Here is a 12,212-nt window from a genome sequence, read left to right as displayed (position 1 = left end):
GCCGGGCAGGGGAGGGGCGGAGGCAGGGGCGGAGGGGGCAGGGGAGGGGTGAGGTCCTGGAGCGGGTTTGGGTTGCAGTTTCCTTGTGCGAGCGATCCTGTCCCCTCCTCGCCAGCGCCAGGCTCCTCCCCTCGGCGCGGATGACACTAGAACCTCCTTAAGTTGCGTCGCGCCACAGCTGTCTGCGAACACTGAGCTGCCTGGCGCCGTCTTGATACTTTCAGAAAGAATGCATTCCCTGTAAAAAAAAAAAAAAAAATACTGAGAGAGGGAGAGAGAGAGAGAGAGAGAGACAGGGGAAGAGAGAGGGACCGGGAGCGCGCGCGACGGAGCGAGCCACGCAGTCTGCCCGAGCCGTTTCTGCTCTCCCAGGGCACACGCCTCCTCCTCCTCCTCCTCTCCGCTCCTCGCCACCCAGGTTGGTACCGGCAACTTTCTTTTTTTAAGTCTGATTTTTAAAAATTTTTTTTAATTCTTGCTCCATTTGGGAGGACTTTAAGAAATACTTGAAACTCAGCCCTCCTCTTTTGGAGAGTTTCTGGAGGCCGGGAGGCAGGTCCCGGGATCGCTGTCCACCCCCCCGCCCCCAGCTCCCCACCGCGGGGAGGAGGGAGCTGTCGGCCGGGCTGGATCCGCGGCGTCCGCGCGGGGCCCTCGGGAGAGCCGGGCGGCGGGGCGTGCACTCGGGGCTGCCCGGCTCCGNCGCTCATCCAGGTCTCCCCGCTTCTCCCCTTCGCAGGTGAGCCTCGGAGAGCCTCAGCCTCGGAGCCGCCGAGGAAGCCCCGGCCCCGCGGAGCCTCGCTCAGCTCTGCAGAGTTCCAGCCGCCTTCGCCTGCCCCCCGCCCCCCGCTTTACAGTTTGGTCTCCTTTTGGTCCTTCCCTACCTGCGCTTTTTATTTTATTTTTATTGTCCGGCATTTCTTTTTTCTTCCTCCTCTCCGCTTGGCCACATTACCACTTCAAGACTTTATTTGATTTTGTAAAATTCTTGGCTCACCTTTCCTTCCCAGCTTTCCCATTTCCNCCCAGCCCGACCCCCCCCCCTCTCCGCGCGCGGGTTCCGGGCCCGGCGAGAGGGCGCGAGCGCAGCCGGGGCCATGGAGGTGACGGCGGACCAGCCGCGCTGGGTGAGCCACCACCACCCCGCGGTCCTCAACGGCCAGCACCCGGACGCGCACCACCCGGGCCTGGGCCACTCCTACATGGACGCGGCGCAGTACCCCCTGACCGACGAGGTGGATGTACTTTTTAACATCGACGGTCAAGGCAACCACGTCCCTTCCTACTACGGAAATTCCGTGCGGGCCACGGTGCAGAGGTACCCTCCGACCCACCACGGTGAGTCCGCCGCGTGTGCGGGGGCCCCGCGCCCCAGCCGCGCCCCAGCCCCCCAGTCAGGGCGCGGGAGGCGGGGAGGCACCAGGGGGTGCGCAGACNAAGCCCCCAGTTCCCCCTCCGGGGGCTTCTGCCGCCGTGCCTCAGTTTCCTTCTCCGGCACCTTTTCAGAAAGGCCCGAGAGCGATTTAGTCACACCCCCGGGTTTTTGTTTTCATTTTATTAGTGCTGTTGCTGAACCTCTCCCCAAAGCCAGCGCATTGGGCTTCTCGGCGGGGCGGCGGGGCCCCCCCCGCCTCCTGGCTCTGGGGAGTGGGGTTCTGGTACTCGAGCGGGTTGTGGTGGACAGATGACGCTCTTAAATTTAAGACGTTGCAAGTTTCCTAGATTCCCGGCTGCACAGAATTTTCCTGCGGCTTGTTTTTCGGCTGCCTCGCTGCCTGCACCCCCAAAACTCTTGTCTTCTGCCCCCCGCCCCCAGCCTACGACCGTCCCATTAGGCTCCCAGGGAAGAGACGGGATCCACCAGGGTTTCTTTTTTGATGTGGGATGGATTCCAGTTGTCTTTTATTCATTTATTTTCTTTCTCTTTCACCTTGAAAAGTTTGTAAGAGTTTGGAGATGTTAAGAAATCCAGCCCTAAATAGTTAGGGGGTGTGGGGGGGGGCGCTAAGCCTTCCAGCCTCCCTGGGTTCCTGAAGAAGAAACAGAGGCACCATTTTAGGCAGGGAAAATGTGAGCCTCTGTTAGTCCAGGGGCCCCGGGTCTTCCCTGTCCCCCTACTTGGAGCCAGTGTAGTCGGGCCAATGACAGTCCCTCCCGCAGCAGGCACCCTCTGCCCTGCTGTCACCAGGCTGGAAACAATTGTTTCTGCGGATGGGGCGCTCTTTGCCCTGCTTCTGAGCGGATCAGCAGTTAGGTGGAAATGTAGATGCAGACTTGATATTATTTACGATACGACTTCCTGCATAACATGAATCTTGACCCTTGGCGTTCAGAGAACTCTCCTTCCCCCTCCCCTCCCCTTCCTCTCAAGATTTTAGTTTCAGTATTGTTCTTAATGGTTAAATAGAACGTCAGATGCAGGTAGTGGATTAAAAGATCAATAAGTGTGTGGATTTGCACCTACAGTTTGCATTGACCCCTCTCAGAGTGCGTGGGCTTGTCTGAGTTAGGGGCCTCTGAAAACTGCTTGCTCTGGGGCTAAGTGAACTGTAGACGCGCGAGCCGGAATTTGGTGTCTCGGGGGCTCAGGTGAAGGCTCACATGTGACACTGGTGGAATGACAGCTTTGAGGGCGTATGAAGGTTGACTTTATTTTTCTTTCTATGGGATTTGGGAGAGTGAGAGAGGCAGGGCCCAGCCTTGCAAACTTCCTCCAGTGGCCTGGGCAATTCATATTCGCCATCTCAGGCCTTTGCCAGTCGTGAAGGCCCTGCAGAGGGGTGACCTGAAGGGACCCCCCCCCCCGAACGCTGCCCCTCCTCCCTTCCAGGCCCTCTCCTTCCCTGCACCGGCCCGGGGAGCTGGGCCTCTCTCCAGGGTCCGCGGATTTTGCTGGCGCGGAGCGGTGTGCGGCCAGTCTCCCCCCTTCAGGCCTCATCATTCACAGCCGACTCTCTTATCAGGCTGCCCGGGATTCGGTCTGGGATGGGGGGCGCTGGGCCATTGATGGAAACCAATAAATTAAGTCAGGTTCCAGAGAGGGACCGCAGGGGAGGCCATTTAGAGAGTGTGTCTGGAGAGCCCACGTATGGCCAGGGGCCGCCGGCTCCCTCCCAGCGCCTCTCGGGTGTGGGCCGCGGGCCCTTCCTGCTGCTGCGTCTGCTGGGACGTTGGTGCGGGGGACACGGGCATAGAGGGTGTGCTGGCCCAGGTTGCAGTGGCCCGGCCTGCACCCCGTCCAGCCTGGGTGTAGGTGGGGAGGCTCGGGTGGAGGGGAGAGGGCCCCCCCAAGCTGCTCTCACGGGCATTTCTCTCTCTCTCTCCCTCTCCCTCTCCCCACCGCCGTCCCCCCTGCCCCGCGCAGGGGGCCAGGTGTGCCGTCCGCCCCTGCTGCACGGATCCCTGCCCTGGCTGGACGGCGGCAAAGCCCTGGGCAGCCACCACACCGCGTCGCCCTGGAACCTCAGCCCCTTCTCCAAGACGTCCATCCACCATGGCTCCCNCCCGCCGAAGGACGTCTCCCCGGACCCGTCCCTGTCCACGCCGGGCTCGGCCGGCTCGGCCCGGCAGGACGAGAAGGAGTGCATCAAGTACCAGGTGCCGCTGCCCGACAGCATGAAGCTCGAGTCCACGCACTCGCGGGGCAGCATGGCCACGCTGGGAGGGGCGGCCTCGACGGCGCACCACCCCATCACCACCTACCCGCCCTACGTCCCCGAATACAGCTCCGGACTCTTCCCGCCCAGCAGCCTGTTGGGGGGCTCCCCCACCGGCTTCGGATGTAAGTCGAGGCCCAAGGCGAGATCCAGCACAGGTAGGAACCTTCTCCGCGCCCGCGCCCCCCTCCCTCCCAGGTCCCTTCTCCTCCTCCCTCCTCTCCCTTCCCCTAAATCCAGGGCAGGGAGGAGGGCGGCAGTCTGGCCCCTCAGGGGAGCTGGCTGGTGTTCCAGACCCTTCTGAGATTTGATTTCTTCCCATTCTTCCAGCGGGGAAAGAATGAGGTGTGTCCTATCTCGTTCCAGTGCTCAGAGCAGAGGGGAAGTGGGATCTAATTTACCCGGCCCCGCTCCCCCGCTCCCCCCCTTGAGCTGGGGAAGGAAAAAGACAAACAAAAACAAATAGCCGGTCCCGGCTGCCCGGGGACCTCTGGGCTCTGCGAGTAACCTCTAGTCCGCGTCCAAGACCAAATGGGAAGCCGAGGGAATAAATCTTTAGTGTTTTAGGCTAAAACGAAAGCTTAGCAAGCACGGGTCCGTCGTGTGAGCAGCCCCCTCCCCTAGGCCTCGGCCTGGTCGTCCGGCTGAGCCCACAGGGGGTCCTGCAGACGGGACTTGTCCGACAGACACGTGTAATTAAAGCACGGGTATGTTTTGGCGCGGGTGGTCAGGACCCCAGCAAAAACCGCGCGCGTATTCTTGGCGTGGAAAGGGGGCTGTCATCGTAACTTCTGGGAGAGACGTGGGCTCTGCCCTGGGGATCGCGGCAGGGAAATCAGCCGGTGATGGAACCAGTTACCTGCAAGTGGTCACACAGGTGTGTGTGTGGGGGGAGGGGGGCAGGAAGGCGTCTCAGGACCCGGTCCTCCACTGATCTGAAGGCAGAGGGAGGACTGAACATTCCCTACGTGCGCCTCTTGCTTCCTCTGCTCACCCTCCCTCAGACAAGCACCCCTGCCTGAAAGCGCGCTGCATTTTTATTCTCCTGCTGTAGACACTTGCCTTAAAAAACAAAACAAAACACCAAACCCACACTAAATATTTCGGCTCTCAAAATACGAGAATGCATCGCCCATGTTGCTTCTAACCAAAGACGTGGAGAGAGAGCCTCGGGAGTCTCTCGCTTGAGATTTAACTGTAGTTTAAAAAGATGATTTTTCACAGGTTGTTCGGTCTTCTTGGGTGGCTCCGTTTGGGGGGCTGGGGTGGGGTGTCTCTGGCCCGGCTCCTTCCAACGCCTCACCTCTACCCTCTCTCTATAGAGCTCCTGCCTAGGAGGAGGTGATGGAGATCGCTCGCTCGCTCGCTCGCTCTTTTAGGGGGAGAGCCAGCGGTCTTGCAGCAGGGTTTGCAAAACCCCGGTTTAAAAAACTTCCGCGGGAGGACTCTGGGAGCCCAGTGACCATGAGATCACTTTTCAGGGTTTTTTTTTTTTCCAGGGTGACGTTCACTCCCAACTGCCTGGGCAGGACTGTCTCTATTTAGTTGATATGTTTTAGCTAATCCAATTATTTTCAGACTGCTGCACGCGACAGTCGCATTGTTTATCCCGCGCCAGGAACTTTAATAGAGTCCGGATGCGGTTAGGCTGACAGAAGAACTCAGACCTGCGTGTTCAGTACATGAAAGCCGGCAGAGGGAGAGGGAGGCAGGCGAGCTGCTGGAGGCGAACAGAAAGCAGGGGCCAGCGGCCACGCCGCCTCGCGGGGCTGGGCTGGGGCGTGGGGTGGAGGGGGGCCAGAGAGACGGGGCTCAGCTTGACTCAGGAAAGCCGGGAGTAGCTCGAGGCTTGAGGACTGATTGCAGAGGGAGCAAACCGGTGCACGTTGAGGTTAGCGATGGGAATTTTTTTCTTTTTTTCGAAAGTTCTCTTTTCTGGCAGCGCGAAGTTCTGGGGGAAGGTCGTGGTCTCTGAGGCCGGTGCGGTGCGGTGGTTTGTGGGGGGGGAGGGGGCAGAGCGGCTTTTCCAAGAGCCTCTGGTTTCTCGCCCCTCTGCGTCTACACCTTCAGCCCTCGGATAGTCATTTCCTTTTTCTCTCCCTCTTTCCTCTGAACCTCTGGGGGAGGGTGGGGGTGGGGAGGGGCAGTTACCCTAACCCAGAACCTGGAGCCGCTATGCTCCTGTTATTACCAGTAGTAGTAGTAGTAGTATTTACTTTTTTATATTTTTGGGGAGAAAGGACAAGACAAAAGACGTTGCAGTCCGGCTTTTTACTTCCTCTTTTTTATTCCTTTCTCACAGTCAGACAGCCCAGAGCAGCATCCTGGGCAGCCAGGGAGCTGGGACATTTGGGAAGGTGGGAGCGGGAAGGAGGGTTTCCAGACCCTTCTGGGCGAAGGGAATGTCAGTGGCACACTTCTCTCGAGGCCAGAGTTCTCTGGGTTTTAGTGGTTGCTTTTTCTGTTTTGTTTTGTTTTTTGAAGTCTTCTTTGCAAGTGCACTTGCCGAAGGTGGAGAAGAGAGGGCTGTCACAGTTTGGAGAGACGGTTGAAGCAGTGGTTAGGGCACCTAGGGCTTTTTTAACGCCAGGGCTGTCAGTGCTGGGTCTCCCTCCGCAAACAAAAGACCGAGCCTGTTAGCCAGGGGACCCGCTGTGCTGGCCCCACCCTCGAACGTCAGATTGTGGCAGATTGTGGGCATCTCGAAGTCTCATATNTCCAACCCCTTCCCTCCACCCCAGCTTCTCAGGATTTCAATTGGAGGCCAAGGGGTATTTGAAAATGGCGGTCGAATGTCAAGAGGCCTCTGTGGTTGTTCTCACCTAAGAGAGAGGTGTCTGTCTGAGCAGCTCACACCAGGCAGTGAGCGAGGAGAGGAGACAAGTCGGGCCCTCCATTAGGAAAACTGGCCGTTTGCTGAAGTCACACACTTGGAGGCAACAATGAGAAAGGAAAAAATAAGAAAAAGCCGGACAGGGCGCTCGCAGGCTGGCGGAGGGACTCAGGACAGAACATCGCTCTAGTGAGCAGAGCCTCGCTGAAGAGGCAGCCGTTGCTAGTTTTTGAAGGTCCCTCTGCAGAGGAAGCTGTCACCCTCCCCACTGCCTGACAAAGGAAAGGAAATCAGACGGCTCACGTCAGGCTGGGAGATCCCCCGGGCAGGGTGCCTGGGCGCCAGGCTGCGGGTCCCACAGGGCAGTGGGGACTCCTCCCTGAGCCCCTGGCAGAAAGGGACAGAATAGGTGGGCACCTGGCAAGGGCCCCTCGCCCCCCTCCCCCCGCCGTCTTGGCTGGACGGGGCATGGGCCCTCCGTGTCGCTGCCCCCAGAAGGGGCGGACCCAGTGCGTGCCTGGGGCCCAGGGCCGCCTGCCCCTGGCTGGGCTGCTGCAGGTAGCCAGCTCCTCGCCCGCTCGCCCTTTCCTCCCTCCTCCCGCCTCCCCTGCCTCCCCCTCGCCCGCCATCCTCCATCTGGCTTCTGACCCCAGTGCACAGTGTCTGGATGTAGTTCGGGCCCCAGGCTTTCTGGTCTGTGGACACTGTTGAGAACGTGTACGCTCCCGAACGCTACTGCCCGCGCCGGGGATCGTCCCAGCGGCTCATGGGAGGCTCTGTGTAGACCTCTTCATGGAATCCGGAGGAAAATATATATATATACAGTTTCTCTTAACTCCTTACATTCTTTTCGCAAAAGGCAAACGGCACAAGCTCTTCAGCAACGTCACGAACTCCAGTGGCAGGCAAACCCCCTCCCTTCCTGGAAGTTTTTTTTCTTCCCTAGAACCCATCCCCGGAGCGGGAGAAACAACCCCCCAGAACAACAGGCTTACAGATGCGACCCCCCCAAGTCCTTCATAGCTGGCTTAGGGGTTTCTAAAGGCCGCCAGGTCCCAGAGCCCTGGAGCCAGTCTTCTGCTCCCTGTACAGGGAGCCATCCAGGTCCCCAGGCTTCCTGCCCACGTTGCTTCCTCCACGCTGTCTTCCTGGTGGTTTAGAGGTAGCTGATTAATCTCCTAAAACGAAACAGCCTCTGGGGGCTCCTCCTTCTCCCCTTCTGTCTTCCTGCCCCTCCCTCCTGGCACCCCAGAGAGTCNAGGTTATTTTGAGGGGTTCCCTCTGGCTGCCTCCCCTTCTTCCCTCCCCTTCTTCCCTCCGGGAGATGGGTCTGGGTCACTCTTCCGTCCCTTGAGTGAACCGGCCTGGCCGGTTTTTTGTTTATTTTGTTTGTTTGTTTTTTTGGAAAAAGAGCAACTGCAGAGAGGCCTAGGTTAAGGAGTCGACCAGGAGGTGCCCCCCCCCCCTTTCCTTAACTGGCCCGTTCTCCCCATCCTGCCCCTCAGGCTGCTTTCCTCCTTCAGGTTGCCCTGCTTCCCTCCAACACCTCCTGGCTTGGTCCAGCTGGGGTCACACTTCCCCTTCGGTCTCTGGCAGACTGGCTGGAAAATTCTAGAAGACCTTGGCCTTTTCTAGAGAGAAAAAAAGATGGTGGGGGAAATGAGTGGATCCCATTGGGTCCTCATCTATTACTTGGCAACCAGGGACATTTACAGTTCTATTGGAAGTAAAATCGAAAGCCTGGGGTCCTAAAATCAATCAGCCAATTGATCAATCTGTTCATCTATTTATTATCCGTTTATCTATCAAGCCATTGGTTAATCTTTCCTCCCCCGCCGTTCCTAGCCTCTGTGATTGAATCCATCTATACAGACAGACCCGGCCATGATAATGGGGCACCTTTGTTTTCCTTTGAAGGAAATGAGTCGAACGTTTCCCTCTGCTATTGTCCAGGACTCAGAATTTTCTCAGGGAACGATTTCAAGTTGAAATCTGCCTTCCTCCTTGGCTGAGGCCGATCTTCCCGGTCAAGTCAGGCAGCCCCACAGCAAGGTCCTGCCGCCTTTGCTTCGTGTGCCTCTTCTTGGGGCTGAGGCCGCATGTGCCCAGGGCCACACCTGGAGGGAGGGGGGAAGAGGAAAGCTCCCCAAAAGAGGGAGAAGAGAGAGGAAGAAACGCCCTGGGTTCCACCTTCATTCCCTCGCTCGCAGTGAGTGCTGTCCGCTTTTTCTGCGTGTCCTCCCTCCATGAGTGACTTATGTGTGATCTTGTTTCCAGAAGGCAGGGAGTGCGTGAACTGTGGGGCCACCTCCACCCCGCTGTGGCGACGTGACGGCACCGGGCACTACCTGTGCAACGCCTGCGGGCTCTACCACAAAATGAACGGACAGAACCGACCGCTCATCAAACCCAAGCGGAGGCTGGTGAGTCCCCCTGAGGAAGCGCTGGTCTGACGCTAACCATTGTGTGTGTTTTCATTTCCTCTCTTCAGGAAGGAGAGCTTTCTGCAGGAAATGGCGGGACGGCTCAAAATCATGTCAGCTTGCTTGGGATAGGGTTTCTCCCCGCCTCCCCGTTTCTTTCCTCGAGTTAGCCATACAGAAAAGCTCTCTCTCTTTCTCTCTCTTTTCCTTCTTGACATTTCCCAAGTCCTTGCCCGGTTTTTAAGGATGCCACCTTTCTGGTGATCATATCTCGCATGGGTTTGCATGAGAGCTTTCAGGGGACCAGAGCAAGGGATTTAAGCTTCGCGGATAGTGACGGGAAATGCAGTGTGCAGGTGGAATGTACCAGCCACCATCTAGGACGTGTCCCCAAGTGCCAGGGCTCCTGGGCAGTGAGCACAGTCTCTGAGCTTCCTTAGGGCCACGGCTGCGTCTCGTGTGCCCGTGCCCGGAGATGGATGGGGCCAGTTAACGGACTTTCACAGGCAGCGCCCGGTGAGTCCAGCGGAGGTGCCCTTCCTCCGTGGTCTTAAGAACTGAGGACTTGCCACAGCTGATTCCTTTGGGACAAGCTGCGTGATTCCTGTCTCCCCTCTTGGTCTCCTGATTTCCCCTCTGAACTCCCATCGGTAGGGGGAGGGCTTTTAATCCCCTGCCTCTTTCTTAAATTTCCTGACCTTTAGGACCACTCGAGAAAACCCGGCACCGCCCAGCATTTGTAAAGAAAGCTAACAGGAGAAGTTCATTTGTAATGCTTGTCTTTGGTACCTCAGGCTCAGATTGAATAGCAAGTGTAGGTAACAGACAAATAAAAGCAGGCTTGGCAAATGATAACCTAACCACAGTCAAGAGATCAAAATGCTTTTTGTGGTGATGACATTCACCAAGTAGAGAGGGGAGGAGGGGAATTTCCCCACGCAGATTAATGGATAAAGTAGCATCCATCACATTCTAAGTGTGTGTGTGTGTGTGTGTGTGTGTGTGTGGTGTTCGGGGGATGGGGGGGGCAGGAAACAAATCCTCTGTTTTCTTTTCAAAGAATTATTTGTCTCCATCAGATTTCAGTGCAACTCAACACCTTTCACATCCTTTTCAGAAGGAAAACTTTCTAGGGATGGAAGTGCCCACGTGACTTTAATTTTTGGCGGTCTTGGGCTCTAGGCTTCATTCCTTCTGATCTTTGCCCCTTTCTCCAGCTTCTCTCCACCTCCCTGTTAGCCCCCGTGCACTTGGGCATTTTTCCCCCCTTTCTCTCGTGTGCAAAGCTGACTTCCTAGGAAAAAGCTGCCGGATATCTGAGCACTGGAGATAACTCATAAACAACAACTCAGCTTCCCCAACCTAAACATCAAGATGTTTGAACGTATCAGAACAAGATGTGTTTGAAAAAAAAAAATGGCTGGAGGTGTTAGCACAGAATGAATATGATCGCACCACAAAAGAATGTTCTGAATCACTCAAAACCTGGCCTTAGTAAGAAAAAAAAAAAAAAGAAAGAAAGAAAGAAAGAAGGAAAGAAAGGAAAAAAAGAAAGAGAGGAAAAGAAACAAAGCCTACAACAAAAACTTTCTTGTTAAAATAAGTCACGGTTCCATCATCATAACTGGACTTTTTTTTTAAGGTAAAAAAATAACGAAGGAAAAAGAGGGTGTAAACTCTCAGACGATGGGCTGAATAATGAGCAAGGGTGCACTTGACATTTTCTTGGGGTTTCTTCTGTCTGGGCAGACTGCATAGGAAAGCTCTACGTGCATTTTCTAGACCTTTGTCTTCATTCATCTTTCATAGGTCTCCAGAACTCTGAGTAATAATTGCTTTTACTTCTGGAGTTTATGGGCTGTCACATTCAGAGTGTCTTTTCTTTCTTACTCATCTGTTCTGGGTGGTTTTACATTTTTAGTTCCATAGAATTCGTAAGCTCCAGAGAGCTACTCAGAGCACATTCAGGATATAGATCTGTTTTTTTTTTCCTTCTGTCCTTAGATGTCTTTGACTTCTGAGTACCTAGAACTTTTCTTTCTCTTCTTTCCTATGTTTCCCGTTCTCTCGCTCCAGCCCTGCCTCCCCTCGTTTGCTCTTTTTGCTTTGCACGTTTGCAGATTCCGTGCAGACCACCCAGCCCGTGCGCTAGAGCTAACCCTTCCACCCGGTGCGTGTCTAACACTGAATAACCTCGCGCAGGGAAGAGAAGGAATGACCGGAGAGAAGAGCCGTAGGATATTTTTTTGGCCTCGTGTTGCCAGGTTTTCTGTGTGTCTTCCGGCGAGCTGCGCGCCTTGCTTTATTAATCTACCTGGTCTCCCGCGGGCGAACCGGACGCTGCGGCTCCTGGAGGTTCCGTATCTGTTCGCGTCCAGTCTGTGGCCCCGAGTCCTGTCCGGAGCCCGCTTGTGCCTGTGGGACGGTCCATACACGGGGGAGGACCCACCAGGAGCCTCGCGGCCTGCAGCTGAGCGGCCGGCCGTGTGCGCCTGCAGTGCGCGTTTCAGGCTGCTGAGCCGGGAAATCTGGGGCCCGGGGAAATATTAATCTACTACATCTGAGTATCTCTCTTACAGAAGAAAGTACAGGAAGATAGTAATAATCACATGATAACATCATTGTCAGAATCATTAAGCACTGATTTTGTGTATCATTTTCTTCCCAAGAGCCGACGGGTGAAAGTTATTTGCGTCTCAGGTCGGCGCACTTCGTTAAGGCGAGGCGGGCATGGGCATCTAGGGTCAGTTGGGGTGAATGATTCCAAAATGGGAAAGTAGAGCTTTCTCAATTATGACAGATTAGAGCTGGTTTTTTTCAAGTTATTAAAAAAATCTTAATGTTTATTTTTGAGAGAGAGAGAGAGGAGAGAGGGAGAGAGAGAGCGAGCGAGCGAGCACGAGCGGGGAGGGGCAGAGAGAGGAGACAAAGAAGCCGAAGCGGGCTCCAGGCTCCGAGCTGACAGGAACATGTCTGTGGGACAGTTCAGTGTGTTAAAGGAAGGGGACCAGTCCGGTTAATTGAGAATTTCCCCCAGGGTTCCCGTATCTGGCAACTGTAGATGTTTGGCCTGACATTTTGCTCGATGAAATATTGATGGAAAAAGCACACCACGGTCCCTAAAGTTTTCTTCCAGGCTTTTATAAACCTGCCAGGATTTTCTTGATCGCAGATAGCTCCGTTCTTGCTCTTTCTCTTGCTTTCGATAATATATTTGAGTCCAGGGCAGGGAATACTTCTGCAGTTAACATTTTCTTTTTATACTGGAGGGGAGGGGGGGGGGAGGGGTTGACAGAGAGA

The 12,212-nt window shown here is 55.6% G+C and overlaps 1 protein-coding gene across 2 annotated transcripts in view; it reads left to right on the top strand.

Annotated features, from left to right (window-relative positions):
* Nucleotides 1-1,026: 1,026 nt before the first annotated feature.
* GATA3 (GATA binding protein 3) overlaps nucleotides 1,027-12,212 on the top strand; it is a 16,384-nt gene continuing 5,198 nt past the window's right edge. Inside the window, exons 1-3 of one of the 2 annotated variants that reach the window (XM_077758530.1) lie at nucleotides 1,027-1,338; nucleotides 3,365-3,814; nucleotides 8,770-8,912. In XM_077758530.1, coding sequence (XP_077614656.1) covers nucleotides 1,098-1,338; nucleotides 3,365-3,814; nucleotides 8,770-8,912 — 834 coding nt within the window. In that variant the 5' untranslated portion in view covers nucleotides 1,027-1,097. Of the gene's footprint in view, nucleotides 1,339-3,364; nucleotides 3,815-8,766; nucleotides 8,913-12,212 lie in introns of both variants that reach the window. The other variant, XM_077758529.1, reaches the window with a different exon arrangement.

Source organism: Crocuta crocuta, unplaced genomic scaffold (assembly GCF_008692635.1).
Source record: "Crocuta crocuta isolate KB4526 unplaced genomic scaffold, BGI_CrCroc_1.0 scaffold32, whole genome shotgun sequence".
Taxonomy (NCBI): Eukaryota; Metazoa; Chordata; class Mammalia; order Carnivora; family Hyaenidae; genus Crocuta; species Crocuta crocuta.
Note: the sequence above shows the minus strand (reverse complement) of the source record. Positions and strands in the feature narration are given on the sequence as shown.